Raw genomic sequence first — 18,128 nt, 5'->3', positions numbered from 1 at the left:
CTGACTCAGCTTCCTGCAACAAATCCTTGTTGCTTCTCTCTCATTTTTTATTGTGCACCAATGTGTTCAGCTGCTGCCAGACAAATTCTACCCCCTGTATTTGCATTCACTTTCAGAGAAGTCCCTCTGGCTACAGGAACGATGACAGTCCACCAAATGGCAAAAGTGATCCAACACTGTGCAGAGGCAGTCTTTCCCTGCCTCCCTCCCTCATCTCCCAGCTGCTTGATTCCATCTTTCCTTTTTTACTGTTCACATAAGCACCAGAGGGAATACAAATAGAAGAAAAGCAAATCATAATGCCTTACTGGGTTAAAGCTAAGCTCAGGCTCACTCTGAGAGCTGGAACATGGGGCATTAGTTAGGGCAGTGTAGGAGCCTGGCCATGCTCTGTACTCTGATCAGGCCCCTGGTGCCAGGGACTGGCCATGTGATGTACTTCATTCCTTGGGGAATGGCTTCCCATTTAATCTGTGAGCAGAGGATTGTTTAGTCAATTCTTCTGGTTTACTTAGTGAAATGAAGATATTCACCCATGGACACTCATGACTGAGCTTTGATTCAAATGCAAGCTTGTCAGAGGCATTGTCACCAAATCTGAAGACTGGTAACAGTTTTATATCAAGTAAATTTTATTATTGCTTTCTTCATCCTACTTTGATCTGATCTTGGAGGTAATTTAAATGAACAAAGATATATGCAATTGCAATTACAACTCCCACTTAGCTACATATGTGGGCAGTCTTATTTCATAATTAGTCTGTTACTTCTGTTTATCATAAAGTTAATACTAAGCTGAAGTAGAACAAGGTGCACTTACTCCAGCACAAAAATCTATGTATGTGGAGTTAGTCAAGAGCAGTTATTTTGGAATTTGCAACAGCTGCTTAGAAAGCTCTCAGAGTTTAAAAAAAGACCTGCACTTCCCAAAGTATACATTTCATGATTCAGAGTAATATATTTTACCAACTGCATTTCTGTTTTTTTCAATAGCGATTAAAATAGAGATTTTTTTTTTTTTTTTTTTTTTTTTTGGGTAGAAACTGATAAACTGTAAAAGGTTACAGCACCAGTTGCTTAAGCTGAAAGAAATGTTAAAAATGAAAAAGATGCTTTAAAATATATATATATTTAAAAGTATCTATTAGCATAGGTTAGAAATGTGCTCAGAGGGTAGTAGTTAGGGGTGGTGGTTAGGGTTAGGCTTAGGGCTGGGCTTAGGGTTGAGAGAGTCAAAGAGCCTACAGCTCCAGGAACACTGGGGCTGGAAAAGGCATGGCAAGGTGATCCTGGCAGGGCCCCAGCATTGCTGCAGCTACACCCAGCTGCACCACACTACATCTGATTTTATGCTATGTAGTGCCTATTATGGACTTTTTTTTTTCTTTGTTAACCCTAAATCCAGTCCAGGTCAGCTTTTCTTTGATTGATCACTGGTGAGTTCTTCACAGCCATGAGGCCAGTCATCCCAGGCCTGTGCCTTGCCTGTTACTTTTATATCCCTGTATTCCTTAGCAAATCTTGTGCCCCCACTTCTCAAGGCTTCTGCTATTGCTCCAGGCCTGCATTTCTCTGCACTGCATTGTTGTGCTAGTCATAAGCCTCTTTTTCTGCACAGAATAACTGTTTGTTACTTTTATTTCTATAAAATGATTGTTGTACCACGTACAGATAAACAGAAGTAAAACAAATTAGCCATAGATGTGGTTAATTATGGAAACTGCTGCCACAGCTAACCGAGGAAAAGATACAGAAGGGTCAAGAGAAGCTCAGACGAAGCAAACCTGACAAATCTCAGTCCTGAGACCTTGTACATTCAGTACAAAGCTTATGGCAAATTGCTGAGAGAGGCCGTATTCCAAGGCTGCATGTTTCAGCCCCAGAGGTCATGAGCGGGTAAGAGCAAGCTGCACACACTATCACATAATCCATCATATTAGGGCATTTTTTTTAGAACTGGTTACACTGGCATCTTTCTTCTCTTTTGAGGTAGAAAGAAGCATGCAAGAATTAGAATCTCAGTTACTTTTAAAAGTAGAAGTTAGCTCAAATATTGCATATTTTTTAATAGATAAAATTGCATGGCATAGTGAAGGGTAGACAAGGGTAATGTCAAGGATAGGCAAGCACTGAAATTGTCTAGTTCTTTCTCAAAAGATAAAAGAAAATCAAGGGATTTTCTATCTCAAAAAGGTCAGATGTTCATTTGGCTGGGAGAGCCAAATGAACATCTGACTGTTTTGAGATAAAAAATGTCTTGATGTCCCTTTCAGTCTTATTGTTCTTTATTACTAGGCTGTTTTTTTTTCTCATCTTAAATAAAAAAATTCCTTGTGCATTTTCAACATGGGCAGTTTTTCTTATCTCCTTTGTCTTTTTGATAGATCATGTGATATATTGATGTGCATCTCCATAAATCCTCTAACTCGGTTTAGGTTTTGCGAAGTTTGAAAGTGGCCTTATTTATTCCAGTTTGTTTTGTTTTTTTTTTTAATTTTATCATGTCATTCTTAATTATAAAGAATTTCTAATTTCACAATCACCTATAAAAATAGTGAATCTTGTGGTGCTTGGACTGCTGTCACTTACTGTGTTTGTATAGTTGACATACAGAAAACTTTTCTCATTTAGAAAAATACCCATTCCTGAATTCTGTAGTTGGTATTTTGATATTACTATTATCTTCTTTTCCAGTCACATACAATCTGTTGTGTTGACTTGACCTGACATGTCTTTAATATCAATGCGCACAGCCCTCTAATTCATCACTTCCTTCAGAGCTGCAATGCTGAACCGTGGTCTGGACAGGACATCTTGATAGACAGAAGGGAGATCACTAATCCTATAACATATCCTTAGTGATTAACTCAAAATAAATTAGAAGTAGCAAAATCTGTGTTTTTTTTAATGCAGGATCACTCCTAATACTGTAATATTGAGTACTTCTGTGAAGGCTTAGCCTAAGGATCTCAAGACCGTGACAGAGACATAACTCAGTCTCCCAGTACCATCTCTATTCCTTCCAGTAATTCCATTTTAACAATAGAGATCTCCTGTTACTTCACTCCAAATTACAAAGCTTGTCTGATCTGATATTCTGCCAGTCTTACCCTGAGACCCATTGTATGCACAGATCTTTTGCAGTTCATCTTAGCTCTGACCATAGCTGGAAAACAACACCAACAACAAAACCCCTCATGATTTCCCTATTGCAACCATGAATGAAGTTTGTGAGGACGAAAAAAATCAGCTGATTTTTATTTTTTTTTTAGTTAATATTTTATGGTAATAGTTTGACTTAGTTCTTGTCCAAACAGGTACAAGATCTCAAGTGAGAGGAAATGCATATTACAGTCTCGTTCCAGTACATCCCTAGGGATGGAGATGCATTGGTTAGCAGCAGAACCTCTAAAATGGAAGGAGGAGACTGAGGGATGCCTCTACTCACTTTGGCCAGTGTCTAACAGGACAGGATCTGTGAGGTTCTTGTACAACACCAGCTGGAAGCAGAATGAGCAATTAATGATCACACAATATTTTGAAGTTGTAGAATGTAATTTATTGCCCAAAGTAACTTTTCGGAGTGGGAAATGGTCTTAGGATTCTGTGCATTCATTGACCTTTCTGAGAATCATTTTACAATCTAAAAGGATCATGAAGGGATACAGAGAGTGAGGTATTATCTGCTGCAGAGCTGCTTCGCAGCAGCAGAAGGGTCACCCTCTGCAAGTGCATTCTGTTCTGGAATAAAAGCATACTTTGTGAAGGAACCCTTTAAAGGGCTGTCTGCCTAAGTGCTCTACTGGAATAGCTCTTGCGGAATAATGCGGTTTTCAAAAGCTGTGCCAGCCACTTCCTCTGTATAAACAAAGCCTTGGGCTCCCAGGATTGGCCTTTTGGTACTTAAAGAAATTGCTTGATATTTCGAATGCGGACCCTGTGAGCACTCCTGTGGTGTGCTGATGATGGCACAGGGCCGTGGGTTGTGCTGCTTCGTTTCCTGACTTGGCTAAGAAATGGCTTGGAAAAGGTGCCCTTAACCTCCCACAGGCAGAGGATGGGGAAGTTTTTACAAGCCCCTTGAAACAGGCTGAGATGCCGCTCCAATCCCTTCTGCCATTCCAAGCTCACATAAGGGGCAGCCAGGAACTCCTCCTGCTCGCAGGAGATGTGATGTCTCCTTGACATGTAGTCCCGTACCAACTGTGCTACCAGAGGCGAGCTAAAACGGGCAATTGCTTTCCAAATACTGTCTCCAAGAAGAGTGCAGATGTCTCGTAGAAGTGTTCATATCCTAAAAAGCACCTTTTCCATCCTTTTAAAATGGCAGATTAAGTCATGTGTATGACTCAGCCTCATTTTCTTGTCCTGTGACTCCAGGCAAGTCACTTCTCTTCCAGCTCTCTGACAGCTTTTGGCCATCCAATCCAAAAACGCCGTGTGTGCCTTGTTGAGGAAGATGCGTGAGTGGCACCCTGGAAAAACAAAAGGCAGAGCTGAGCTGAACTAAAAGCCTTCCAAACCAACGCGGTTTTAGCTGAGGCTGCCTTTTCCAGCTGTAGAGCGAGGGCAATGCGATATTCCCGGGAGACGGCGAGGACATTAGTCGATAAAACACGGGCGATGGAGCGATTGAGGACGGCGATTGAGGCGTCCCGCAGCGCGGGGCGGGGGTGAGGGGAGGCGCAGAGCCCGGGCCCGCCGGGAGCCCGCGCCCGCCCTCACGGCGCCCCCTCGGCCCCGCCCCGCGCCGGCGGCGGGAAGGCGGCGGGGCCGTGCCCTCAGGAGGAGCAAGGCGTGCGGCCGTGGCGAGCTCGGAGCCTTCGCCCCGGGTACTGCACCCACCCTCTCCCCCGGAGCTGCCCGGGCATGAGCTGGGGATTTAATTACTGTTCTAATGTTGATGGGGAATTACGGTGCTCCGCGGCGGGGGAGGGAGATTCAGCGGTTCCTCGTCCTTTGGCGGACAGGAATGTACATCTCATGAGGAGGCAGCTGGCAAAGAAAAGCCAAATAAATCCGTGTGTTGATGATGATTAATCAGTTATTTTCCCCTGAGTCAACAAACGTGAGGTCCTGCCGTGGAGTCCCTTGGGGCAGGTCGGATCGCCTCCTGCCCCAGACCCGGAGAACCGAGCTCTGCTGCCATTTTCTGCAGCCCAAGCCCAGGGGGAATTGCAGGGAGCGGGTCCCTGTCACACCCGCAGGCTGCAAGGACACCGCGGTATCCACGTCTTGATCACCTACCCTTGGGTACTTGAGGTGGTTGTTGTTTGTTTTTCGTGGATTTGCTCGGTTGTCTCAGACTTTCACCCTTCTATGTGCTTCACTGCAGGCAGTGGTAACTGGAATTCTTCAGGTGTGCCAACACACCAGCAGCAGGACAACACTCCACTGAACAGAAGGATTTTTTTCGTACATAAAGCTTTTAATAGGGTGAGGTATAATTTCTCCATTTTCCCTTATAGCCTGCAGGAAGGCACAGGTTTGGGTCTGCCTCGTTCTTCTGCTGTGAGATGCCAATTGCCTAAGGATGGGGAGTAGGAGAACGGTCCCATAACTTGCTCAGTGGTGGTTGAAGTGGAGGATTGTGTGCATTTTGTGAGGACGTTTTTAATGAAGAGGGGATTGTAATATTGTTTTAATGCCTCTTGCATTATTTGTTTTTCTTCCTTCGGTAGTTGAAGCTAGGGGATTTTTCTCCTGAAGCATTTTTTAATTAATAGTAATTAATTAATTATGTGAAGGCATGATTTGTCACTCCATAATTTTCAGTATTCTGATATATAGAAATTAAATATATCATGACACTATCAGAAACAACTGGTTCTATAAGAATATTTCCATTATATACTAACAGAATAAGATAATTCTGAAATTCTGATATTCTGTTCCTTTCCTTCCCAGCCTCTATATACACAAGGTTATACACACGAGGTTCTTGCAAGCAACTTAGTATCCATTTAGGAGCTGAAAAAAAGTCTTTTTGCAGATATTTAGCCTAAACTATCATAACCTCTGTTAGACATAGCCCATCTTATAGTTTATGGATTTTGTTAACAAATGAGCAAGTATATATATGCACACATTTTCCTGTGGTGGTCTACAAAACTTTGATCACCCATTACTAGAACACCAAAGGTAAGCTCACAATTTATACAGAAGCAACTTAACACATTTACAAAACCACAGAAATGGTACAGTAGATTGGTTATAAGATCGTATTTATAAGGAACTACTTTGTATTCGCTATTCTTGCTTTCATAAAATTTAAGGAGGTCACACTTTGCTTATTTAACCATGCTGTCACTAAGTGCCTATTCCAGTTCTAGGCCTTGCTTACAGGAAATCACATAGGGAAAAAACATGAAATGAGCTCTTTGTATATGGGTTTGCCTAATAAAAGTTCTAGATTTTTATTACCCTTCTTTTGTTCTCTCCATACAAACATACTCCTTAAAGCCCTTACCTGCACATCTTCAGCATTTATTGATAATTCTGAACCTCAGCAAGAACTTCAAAACAAATACAGCTTTAATAATCTGCTCTCAAGATATATCACTAAGGAGCTGTAGCCTTCTCAGCACTGTTTTGTGGGTTTTCTGTCACATAAAGATGGAGAGGCTGAGATGTTGGATTGCCTTTCCATTACCCATTCTGTCTGCAGCTATGCCAGTTTTTGTTACAATAACAGACTGCCTTTGGCATTCTTACCAGAATAAATTCCACTAGTGATAATTAATTTTAAATGTTCCCACCTCCAAAACTCATCTCTGACCCAAGATTGTCATAAGGGAATAAGATCTATTTTCCTATTAAGCCCTTTCTAGCCACACTGGTTCATCTGAGTGTAAAGCCATGGGTTTTCTCCTTTTGGTCTGGTAGGTCAGATAATGAAGAGTAAGAAGCAGAATCCAAATTTAAATCCATATATGATGTCATACTGACATGTTTCCATAGTTCAAGGACTTCTTAAAAGTCTTTTTACAGACATTTACTCATTTATTGCCTCCCCATGACTGTCTTTGTTTGCATTTCCCACTAGTGATCGATACTTTATTGCGTGCTCTTTCATGATGAAGGCCATGGAGGATCAAGTAGTCCAAGAAGAACCAGGATACCAGGATGATGAGGTAAATTTGTGATGGATTGAAAACTATGTGCAACAAACATTTGAAGGTATTTTGATAGTGTTATGAAACCCATGGAGGGACAGGAGGTCCCCAAAAACTATCAGGGAGTTCAGTGAATTTAAAATTTTGTTCCAGTCTACTAAGAAAATCTCATTCCCCTAGTCCCTGTACAGCCTGGCTCTTCAAGTACTCTTCATTAACCTTTCAAAAGCTGTGCACAGTTTTTAATGAGATTATCATTATTTTGTCATATTTTACACTTCTATATTAAATGCAAGGGGACTATCAGTTAATTTTCTGCTTCTGAGGAATGACCATCAGCATGAAAAGAGTGAGAAACTATGGCAGAAAAGCTGCAGATTCTGATGATGATAATACTAGTTTGATTAGTGCAGCAGAGGTTTAATTGCCTGTGAAGATACACTTTATGGAGAAGATGATAGGAAATGTGTCAGCCTTTTTGGCTCACTATGGCTTTGCTTATTTTAGTTGTCCAACAAGGTACAGTGTTATTTGTGAAAAATCAATAAATGTTTACAAATCTGAAACAGTCACATAGTGAGATAGATGTAATAACAAGAAAAAGCAACATCTATTTTTTTTCTGCTATTTTGTTTAGGAATCCTTTTTTCAGGATATTGACCTGCTTCAGAAGCATGGAATTGTAAGTATTAGCAATCACGTGATCACACAGAATTGTTCCTCAAAAGCTTCTGTAAGGTTGTTTCCAAAATTGTATACACATTGATGCAAATAACTGAAATTCCTCCCTACAATAAGTTCTAAGTCAATCGGTGGAGAAAAATTTTGCCTTTAGTGGTAAGACAGATTTTTAGAAAATCTCATTCACATCAGATTCCTAAATAAAGTGTCAAGATATTCAAAGTATTTAGCACCTAGCACTCTTGAAAAACCAACTGCTTGCTAATTTATTTGAAAACTGTGTGATAGATTATTTCCTGTTCCTGCCAATCTTTATAATTACTCCTGCATTTTTGGTGCCTGTGAAATTACACTGTGACAATTGTTACTATACTATTTTCAGCATGCTGATACAGGGGGTAGAGTAGGAGTGAGGGAAATATTAGTAGCTAGAAAAATAAGTGGTTAGTTTTCTTCATCAAATGTGAATTCCTATCATTGTTACCATCATCACATAAACATCATCTATTTATTTGAATTGCAGTTATTATATGTTTATCTAGGAGGCTGGCTCATGGATTGGATTCCTGTTGTATTCAGAATTATAAGAGCAGAATAAAAAGTTGGGTTTGCCTGAAGTAATGTGAGATTTAACTAATAAAAGTGACTACAGACAGATAAAGATGGGGAAGACATGTCACAATGACTCATCATTAGTCAGCGCTGTAGTTACTGGGCTGACCGTGTCAGCAGTGCACTTGTTGGTAATTTTTTTAATTGGCAGTTTTAAAGATAGTTCTGAAGAAGGACTGCATGATTGGGAGCTCAAACTATGGGGCAACATAGGAAAAATAAACAAGTTATTGCTTTAAAAATTTAACTAGCTGATCAGAGGGTGACCTGAGCTGGAAGGGAGTTGTACTACCCTGTCAGTATGAAACAAGGCATGGCATTCACAGGATGATACAAATGTATGAAAGAGTTTTGAGAACTAAGAATAATGACTTAGGCTGTTCTTCTGGGGTTGTAAAGGTTTCCTGCTCCTTTCCATTATTTGTTTCTTTTTTTCCAAGTGGTTATTCCCACACCTCAGAGGAATTTTTTGTTCTCAGCTCTACCAGCTAAAAGCTTTGTGCAAGCTATATGATGACCCATATGTGTTAAATTCATTTACCCAAAGAAATAATTTTTGTGGATTTAGAATTTTTTTCCAAGAGTAGAGAGAAAAACATTTACTAGATCTGCCAGTGTGCCTAGAAAGAGAATCAGATTAGAACAACTGAGACTGTGGCTCGGTGATCAAAAGTGTTTAGTAGGATTTAAGGTGCTGTTACCCCTCAGCCTCTGCTGAGTATCACACACATATCACAGGATGAGAAATAAGCTTCCAAATAAACATGACTAATTTCTCACACAACTCCCCTCCCTTCTTATGTTCTATGTACCCACACACTCTAGATAAATAGATTATATGTCCAGCTCATAGGTTTTTTTTCAAAGAAAAATCTTGGCCAGAAATGATAAATTGAATTTAGAAAATTGAAATTTAGAAAAGGTGTATTATCCCACACCTTTCACACAGTATGTTTTCTTGTGAGTAATCTGTTCTTGCTTTTACATTTCCAGTGATGTCAGAATCATAAAATGAGGTAAGGCAAAATGTGTCAGTAGGGTGCTGTCTGAAGCTGTGCTTTTTATGTGCAATTTATGAAAAGCTAGTAGCTCACTCCAGCCCAAAGTGTCAGTCAGATCTGCAGGATACACATGTTTTAAACTGGACATGCAGAAACAGCACAGCAGTTAGACTCAGCTTCCAATGATCCCTGTGAATCAGCTCCCAACTATCCACCACCAGATTATCTGATCTACAGATCATCTGTGCTATGGGACCAAGAACAGACTGAAGGTTATATATAGGGTGTCCTAGCTCCACACTATCTGAAATAATTCTGTACTGTTTCTTTACCATCAGCTTTGATCTAGAAAAACTGACACTGAAAGGGGAGAAGGAAATACCCAGACACCTTTCTCTCAAAACCACCAGGAGCTGCTCTCTGCACCATGATCCTTCACACCAATGTTACTCAAAGTTTTGTTCTGTTGGTGTCACAAACTATACAATGAAGACTTTACTGTAAATCTCTTACTTTCTTGGTGAAAACACATGCATATGAATCTTAAAAATGTTTTAAACTTAAAACATTTTGCTAAGGTTTACTTCACCTTCTAGTTGTTAACTGTCCTGAGTACTCACAGAAGGGAAATTTCTTTGCAGAATGTAGCAGATATTAAAAAGCTGAAGGCAGTTGGAATTTGCACAGTTAAAGGCATCCAGATGACCACAAGACGGGCACTGTGCAATGTGAAGGGGCTCTCAGAGGCCAAAGTGGACAAGATTAAAGAAGCTGCAAACAAGCTTGTTGTAAGCCAGTCACTTTCCTGCGAGTTTGAACTTATGCTAACCTCTCCAAAATGCTGTGCAGCATTTCTCTTAGCAGATTTCCCACTGCATCATCAAAATAATTTTGAAAATTATTCTGCCTGTTACTCTAAGGCATAATATTTTATACTGCACAACAACCAGACCAATGCTGTGGTGCTTTTTATACCCCAACAACTGGAATGAGTCTAGGGGGGGAAAAAGAAGATATTTATGTGGGATATTGCACTTTTAACTTCAGTTTAAAGCTAAAATAAACCTCTCGCATTCTCTTTGGTCTTTCCCAGGAACCAGGCTTCCTCACTGCCTTTGAATACAGTGAAAAACGGAAGATGGTATTTCATATATCCACTGGCAGCCAGGAATTTGAGTAAGCATATCTCTTATATCCTTCCTTCATCCAAATGTTCCCAATAATCATCTTAATTGTCTTTAATAAGACACAGAAATATAAGGGAATAAATTCTCAGCTAGGACACATAGATCCCCTTGCACTTGGAGTTAGTGCTGGCTTAAAGAAGCCTACATCAATAAGCACCAAAAACAGTTCTTTTTCTGAGGGGAAACTGGACTTTGTACAGTCACTGTAAATAAATAGTTGGCATCCAGAAATCTTGAAAGTATATTTTTTTCACCTATCAAAATAATCTGCAGGTTTCAAGTCAAAATTACAAGTCTTCGAGTCCTCCCTTGAGATACTTTTATAGAACATTATTTTCTTTCCTTTCTTTCCAGTAATAATTTCTATAGATCTTTCCCTTGCACACAAAAAGGGAGGTAAAGACAGAGTTAATTCTTTATGAATCAGTGATCATTTAGTGCCCTGCACTTAATGCATCAAGTGAGGTGCTTTAGGGCGGAAATTACTTTCCTTAAAGTAGTAAAAATATCTCTTTTTTTACTTTCCTCTTGTGATTTTTTGGGTTTAACTATATCATAATCCTCTCCCTGTCTGCAGTAAACTTCTGGGTGGTGGGATTGAAAGCATGGCAATCACTGAGGCCTTTGGAGGTGAGAGAACCACATTAAAGCATTACCAAACAAAGAACTGCAGCTTAATTTAGATTTTAATTCAATTTGGATTACTTCTATCAAATTTGCCACATTGTAGTTACAACGATGAGTATCTGCATGAGTGCAGGAAAAAATAATCCACTTCCCTTAATGTTTTCCCATATTTCCTCTTCATTTGCTTGTGGACCAAATTTGAGCTGCGTAATCATTACTGGGCATGCTGATTCAGTACAACATAGCATTATTAAGACTATTAATAACATGCCAAAGTTCTCCCTGATGCAGTGTGCTCCTTTCCAGTAATAGAATTGTCACAGAAGGTATCTTAGTTATGCACGCTTAAGGTACATTGCATTTCATGTAAGACTTTAAAATTACAATTAAGCTACTATTACAGTACACCTAATTAGTTGGTGCTTGACACTTCAGCAATAAGAGTTCATAAAACACAGTTTTATGAACTCTCTTCCCTTTAGAAAAGACAAACTGGAGACTAATGTGATTTGATAGAATGAGATTAATAAACTTGTAAGCTTCTCCTTGATCATTTTACTGGAAATGAAACTGGGCTAGGTTAATGGAATCGACCATTTCTTCTCCACCCCGCCCCCCTGTTATCACTTTTCCACAGGTGCCATGTGGTTTTAACTTCTATACACAAGAGAATAAATTACTTCAGCAGTCAAGTATGATCAAATTAAAGCATTTCAAATTTTGCTTCTCATGTAACACATTTCTCCTACACAGAATATGATTTAGAAATTGAGGTTAAATTAGTTTAAAAGCTAGAGATCGAGGTGAATTTTCTAAGAGTTCCTAACTGCAGTAATTCCTGAATCTGTCAAACCTGAAAAAATAAATGCTGACTCTTTTTTTCCCTTTATTTAACAGAGTTCCGGACAGGCAAAACTCAGCTATCTCACACTCTTTGTGGTAGGTATAATACCTTAAAAGAGAGTGATGTTTCTTCTCAGTGAATCTGTTGTTTACAACTATATCAGAATTAAACATGTAGAGACAAGTCAGAATCTTTATTTCTACATATACAGTGAAATAGACCTTGGTGACTCTTACCTCCATAAACTGTGTTTGAGTAGAGAACTCATATAAATGGTTACTTTTTAATAATGCTCACATCCATGAAAGTTTTGCCATAAGGAGAGTGAAGATAATAGGTTGTCTTAGATAAACCAGTGAAAGACACCATCTGGAAAAGAAGAGCACAAATATGGGTCGTATGTAGATGGGACATTGCTCAGAAAAGGGCAGAGGCAACATTTTTTTCTCAGCAACTCTTTGACTGTCCTGGTTTCAAGAGGTTTTGCTGAATATGCCATTCTGAAAGGGCACTGGAAGGGCACTACTGGCTGTCAGTGACTGGATAAACAGACTTTGGGCAGTACAAAAACCAGCAGGACTCTGATTTCCAAGAGGTGTTTCTCAATGTGTAAAGAGTAGTAAATAACTTACATAACTGTTAATGCTGCTGGAATTACCAGAGGGTACTGGGTAGGCAAATTCTCTTAAATGAACCCCCTGTATTGCAAAGTGAAATATGGCATCTTCTGGAAAAATAGGGCCTCTTCTGGTTAGTACAGTGTAATGGTCAGCAGAGTCATACCCTTTTGCATGAATGATTACAACTGGACTGAATATTTTTGCTTATTCACTCCAAAGAGCCTAAACCCACAATCAGCAACTATTTGCATATCAGGAAAAATTCATATCCAAAGAATTTTTGATCATATGAGTTACAGCTGGAAAAAGCGCCTACCTAAGCCAATAGAATTAATTTGGGCAGAGGATTAAGAGGAGGCTTTGTGTGTAAGAATTTACTAATAATATCCCTAAAATATACAGTTTTAGATGGTACTGAGTAAAACAGTTTTGACACTAATTAAATCTCATCTGATCAGCAATCAGGAAAGGCAGCTTGAGCTCATTCGTAAGATGGCAGTAAGACAAGATACTCCTGATTTTCACATTGATTAAAACTGACAGTTCTTTGTGATATGGATAAACAGTTGTATTTTATCTAAAAAAATAGTAATAGATGGAGTAATAAAATATTTGTCCTGCTTTTTCATTTTAATCTTCTATGATTCTCTGTAGTGACAGCACAGCTCCCAGGACCAAACGGCTACACAGGTGGAAAGATTATCTTCATTGATACTGAAAACACTTTGTATCTTTTTGACTGTTAAAAGCTACAGGTGTGATGAACTGGAAAGTTGGTTTATTTTGTTATAAGGAAGTAAAAGGCTCTGGATAGCTTCATACTTGTAAAATATTATGGTTGATATAGAAATCCTGGAGAGCAGAGTGTGTAGTGGCCCACAGGGAAGTGAGTTTTTCTTCTGTCATTTGATGTAATCCAACCTGGAAAAATTAGTTAGGAACTGGATTTTAACTGGTTTTTGTTTTGTTTGTTTGTTTGTTTGTTTGTTTTTGGAGTTTTTGGGTTTTTTTGAGATCTAGTAGGCCTCCTACAGGTTATAGCAGCTTTTCTATTCAAGATAAATTTATCTAAGTACTAAACACTATTTTTAACACTTCACATTTTCAGTAGACTGTGTATAAACAGGTTTTGCTCACAGCTAAATTCCTAGAGTACAGATATCCATATGTCAACCGCCCTGCCTCAAACCCTAAACACAAAACAATTATCATCGTGAGCCCTAAACTATCTTTAGGGTACGTGGGACAGCCTGAAGACAAAAAGTCAGTCTTCTCTAGGACTAAAATAAATATTCTTCTTTTTTTTTTTTCTCCCCATAGTCCTATTTTAGAATGGAGTTTTATTATTTTCAAAGCATGGTTTGCACAAGGAGAAATCCTTAACTCTGACTAATGCCAGCCGACCAGACCGCCTGCGTGACATTGCTGATCGCTTCAATGTTGACCACGAGGCAGTACTTGACAATGTGCTGTATGCACGTGCATATACCAGTAAGATCATTATTGCCACTGGCATGATATCTAGGGTTTTTTTCCCTCAGGTACCCATTTTAATAGTTCTCAGTTTATTAACACTTATCAGTTTATTAACACCTCAACACACTCTGTGTCACAAGACACTGCTTTAAAACATCAAGAAATTTTGAAATAGGACTTCTTTAAGAATGCAATATAAACATAAATGATTAAAACATTTTCTGTGTGTCATTTAATTCAACAGTAAATTAAAATGCATACATTGCTTTTCAGTTCTTAACACAACAAAAAGTTGTCTTCATGCAGAGTGAAGATTTTCGCAAAGAAGCGTTATGAGATGGGTGAGAAGAAACTGGAACCTGCAAAGTAGATTGTTACTGGGGACTGGATTTAAAACTGCTGGCAATGAAAATATAACCAGTGTAGACATTTAAAGTGGAATTTTAAAGTTCAGGCTTTTGTTCCTTCAGAGTTCTTTCTGATCCTAATTTGTCTTGGCAACTCTGCTTCCCACTAGGTGAACATCAGATGGAATTGCTTGACTATGTAGCAGCCAAGTTCCATGAGGAAGCTGGTATCTTCAAGTTATTGGTACAAGGCTTTTTTTTTTTTTCTGTATGCTTAGTGTTTTCAGAATAAGTGTTCCTGTTTTCTTTCACTATATTTACTTATCTAGCATGATTACAATGCAGATCATTGACTCCATAATGGCACTTTTCCGTGTGGATTTCAGTGGTCGCGGAGAGTTGGCCGAACGACAACAGAAACTGGCTCAGATGTTGTCAAGGCTCCAAAAAATATCAGAAGGTATGGGAAACATTGTAAGATTTGGAAAACATGGGCTGGAGCCACTACCAGTAGCTGTTGGTAGCACAACCACCCAGTAGTCCAAGTTTTCTATCAGGGATCTTTCCTCACTTTACACATCTGTCAGTTACCAAAACGATCAAACTGATAACATATTAGTTCAAGATGACAGATTGAAAAAACTTCTGGACTTTCCAACATTTAGAGTTTTTCTATAAATACTGTCAAGCCCTAATGAGATAATAGGTTGTGGAACTGGACAAATATTCAGTAAGAGTAATTGTCTTCCCCAAATTTCAACAGTCTAAATACAAAAGAAAGATAGAGAAAAGAGGATGGTGCCTAGAGAAATAAAAAAGCCTTGCCTCTTGCTACTTTCTCAGTACTTTGCAATGCTTTGAGGGATGATGACATGATGAATAGAGTTCCTTCTCTTTGGAATGTCTCAGAAATGTTGATGAGGAATGAATAAATGCTTTTTTCGTGAAGTAGCAAAAAACCAGGCAAACAGAGAAAAGGAAGGAAAGGGAGCTGAGGGCAGGGAGCCAACAGAGAATAGATGGAAACTGAGAAAGACTTGTTCACTGGAATTCTGAAAAGTGCTCATTTTTGGCATATTACAGCTGAAGCCAGGCAGGAGCAAATCTAGGCTGTGTCCTGATTAACTGCAGCCATCAGTCATAAAGAATATTTTCTTCTTTCCAAATTTCCAAATTCACTTGAAATTTGAAGTGCTTCAGCAGAAACCTTATTTTTACCATGGATGAGAGAATATTTTGGAATTCTAATTGGATGAAGTCTACCTTCTTTGCAATGTTTTCTTTTGCAGAATATAATGTGGCCGTGTTTGTGACCAACCAGATGACTGCTGACCCAGGAGCAACTATGACGTAACATATTTTCTCTTTTAAAAAAACTTCCTGTATTTTACAGGAATGAGAACTGAGATTGTAAGGAGCCAGAGGCACTGAAGTGAAAGCTCAGATTGGTCATTGTTCCCTGTGGTATTAGGAATCATAAGTAAATGACATCTGGAAGTTTCAGTTTTTAGAATGAGTTTTTTTATGTTTATCTGCTGCCTGGTATGGTAGTGTGATTTCACTGTGACTTAAACAAAGAAAATGAGCTATAAAAAATATTGAAAATGCAGCACATTTTCCTTTGGAGCAGCTTATATGTGATATTTAAGGCCTGTATTTCTTGAGCCTCTTGAATTTAATGAGAGGTAAATGATGCATTGAACATTGGAACATATTATCTTGAGACAAGTGTGCTAAAGTCAGGTTTCTAATGTATTTCCCTATTGATTATTCATTACTGAGTTGAATAGGGCTCAGCCTGACAGTTAATCACAGTATTAACCTCTGGAATTTGCACAGTGAATCACCACAATTTTCTTGCTAATTCAGCTTTCAGGCAGACCCAAAAAAGCCCATCGGGGGCCACATCCTTGCTCATGCTTCAACTACCAGGATCAGTTTGAGGAAAGGGAGAGGGGAGCTGCGTATTGCAAAGATCTATGACAGGTAAACCACCTTTCCCTCACAGGAGGGAAGGTGACAAAGTCCAAGGTATTGAAACTTTCTGGATGATACACTGGGAGGAGATCTGAAAGGACAAACTAATTAACAGATTGAACAACTAATTAAAGTTGTCTTGCACATTGCATACCTTAAATAACATAATCTTTCATCATAAATCCTACTAGATGCTCAGCTCTTAATGAGGACCATCAAGTATTTTGGTAGGACTGGTGGTCCATTGGCAGGAAAATTCTGGACATGTTAAATTCCTAAGTTTTCCTGACACGATAATTTCACATTTTCTGATCCTGATGATATTGAGCACATTCTACAGTTTGCACATAGGTATAAAGGCACTGATGTATTCCAGGTTGCTCACACCCACAACATTTTGGAGACTATTTCCATGCATTTTACGTGGAGAAACCCACAAGTTTCTTGTTTCTTTTTCTCCCAGCCCTGAGATGCCTGAAAATGAAGCCACATTTGCAATAACCACTGGAGGGATTGGGGATGCCAAAGAATAAGTAAAAAAAACTATGTAAATGTACAGCTGAAAAACAGCTGGGTAGTTGGGATGAAGATTTGTGAAAGGTCGGCAACTACCTGGCTGCATTTGTAGCTTTTGGGAGCTATTTTAGATATTTTGGGACAATACTGGGATGAACTCTGTACAGTTCAGTTTTACTGAATGAGAATTTGGCTCATTTAGGATTTTTGTTTTTCAGCTGACCTTTTAGCACACAAAGATTTAAGCAATTTGATTATGAATTGTTCTTAGAATCCTTTTCCTCTGTTTTGTGAAAATCAAACCTGTCCTTTCACATGGGAGTGAATATACTCTTTCTGAATTTATTTCAAAGAGAGTGTCTAAGTGGTAGAATTTAACAGTGTGAAATGCAACAGAACTGGAATAAACTCAGTTATAAAATCGACACATATAGATGGAAAAGGCAGTGGGAGGAACAACAGCTCAAGAACTTGACAGATTTTCATGTACTGTAGAGGAACAAGTAGTTTTAAGAATACGTTTTTAAACATTTTTACCTCGACTAGATAATGTTTATGTTTTTATTTAGCATTTTCTACTTTTTGGACAGAATGTTTTAAACCTGTTCTTATTAAAGTTAAAAATAAAGACTATGAATTAGAACAGAAGTCTGACTATGTTTGGGTGCTTTGAATTAAACTCTCCTCTCAAAAATCTCATTGATCTTTCACGAGAAAAATAATCTGAGTGCAACACCACACCTTAAAACCTTTCTTCTAGTTCTCTAAAGAAACAAACTTGACATAATTGGCTTGCCATTCTTCTAGTATAGGTAAGAATATTAAAGATTACTATTAAGTAATATTAAATATTGTTACTATTAAAAAGAATAAAATATATCCAGTGTCTAGATAGGAGAGAGAGGCTGGCACCAGCACTTACACCAAGGAAAAGGACCTTAAGATTCAGCTTGCAGAGCAACCCAGCCAGCACAGGCACAGCTCTGAACTAGCCACAGATGTAGGTCACAGGGGGCAAAAGAAGCTGGGAATAAAGAGGAAAAGAGGGCATTGGGGGCCAAAATAACAGCTCCTTTTGCAATATCTCCAAAGCTCATGGAATTGCTTGTTTTAAAATAAATTAAA

The 18,128-nt window shown here is 38.8% G+C and overlaps 1 protein-coding gene and 1 long non-coding RNA gene across 5 annotated transcripts in view; one reads left to right on the top strand and one right to left on the bottom strand.

Annotated features, from left to right (window-relative positions):
- Positions 1–3,665: 3,665 nt before the first annotated feature.
- The window catches only part of LOC131592457 (uncharacterized), a 17,455-nt gene continuing 2,992 nt past the window's right edge, over positions 3,666–18,128 (bottom strand). For all 3 annotated transcript variants that reach the window (XR_009280624.1, XR_009280623.1, XR_009280622.1), the window contains exons 2-3: positions 12,304–12,436; positions 3,666–4,475 (exon numbers count right to left, since the gene is read on the bottom strand). This is a non-coding gene — a long non-coding RNA (uncharacterized LOC131592457). The remainder of the gene's footprint in view (positions 4,476–12,303; positions 12,437–18,128) is intronic.
- On the top strand, positions 4,766–17,530 carry LOC131592455 (meiotic recombination protein DMC1/LIM15 homolog). Of its 2 annotated transcripts, XM_058863980.1 has the most exons (15): positions 4,766–4,832; positions 5,336–5,436; positions 7,046–7,133; positions 7,753–7,797; positions 10,051–10,197; positions 10,503–10,585; positions 11,174–11,226; positions 12,121–12,162; positions 13,342–13,414; positions 14,087–14,178; positions 14,681–14,754; positions 14,856–14,970; positions 15,800–15,860; positions 16,380–16,496; positions 16,951–17,530. In XM_058863980.1, exons 3-15 carry the CDS (start codon positions 7,074–7,076, stop codon positions 17,018–17,020), a joined length of 1,032 nt encoding a protein of 343 aa, XP_058719963.1. In that variant the 5' UTR covers positions 4,766–4,832; positions 5,336–5,436; positions 7,046–7,073; the 3' UTR covers positions 17,021–17,530. The 2 variants fall into 2 exon arrangements, with proteins under 2 accessions (XP_058719963.1, XP_058719964.1); XM_058863981.1 differs by lacking the exons at positions 4,766–4,832; positions 5,336–5,436 and having other exon boundaries at positions 6,870–7,133.

The sequence above is a fragment of the Poecile atricapillus genome, chromosome W (assembly GCF_030490865.1).
Source record: "Poecile atricapillus isolate bPoeAtr1 chromosome W, bPoeAtr1.hap1, whole genome shotgun sequence".
Taxonomy (NCBI): domain Eukaryota; kingdom Metazoa; phylum Chordata; class Aves; order Passeriformes; family Paridae; genus Poecile; species Poecile atricapillus.
This window is presented reverse-complemented; position numbering and strand designations above follow the sequence as displayed.

What these genes read in the sequence shown, in the direction of transcription:
- LOC131592455 (XM_058863980.1), top strand. Translation starts at nt 7,074, where the DNA reads ATGATGAAGGCCATGGAGGATCAAGTAGTCCAAGAAGAACCAGGATAC. An exon ending in TGCTTCAGAAGCATGGAATT is followed by an intron (nt 7,798 to 10,050) that starts GTAAGTATTAGC and finishes ATTTCTTTGCAG; the next exon opens with AATGTAGCAGATATTAAAAA. An exon ending in GCTATCTCACACTCTTTGTG is followed by an intron (nt 12,163 to 13,341) that starts GTAGGTATAATA and finishes GATTCTCTGTAG; the next exon opens with TGACAGCACAGCTCCCAGGA.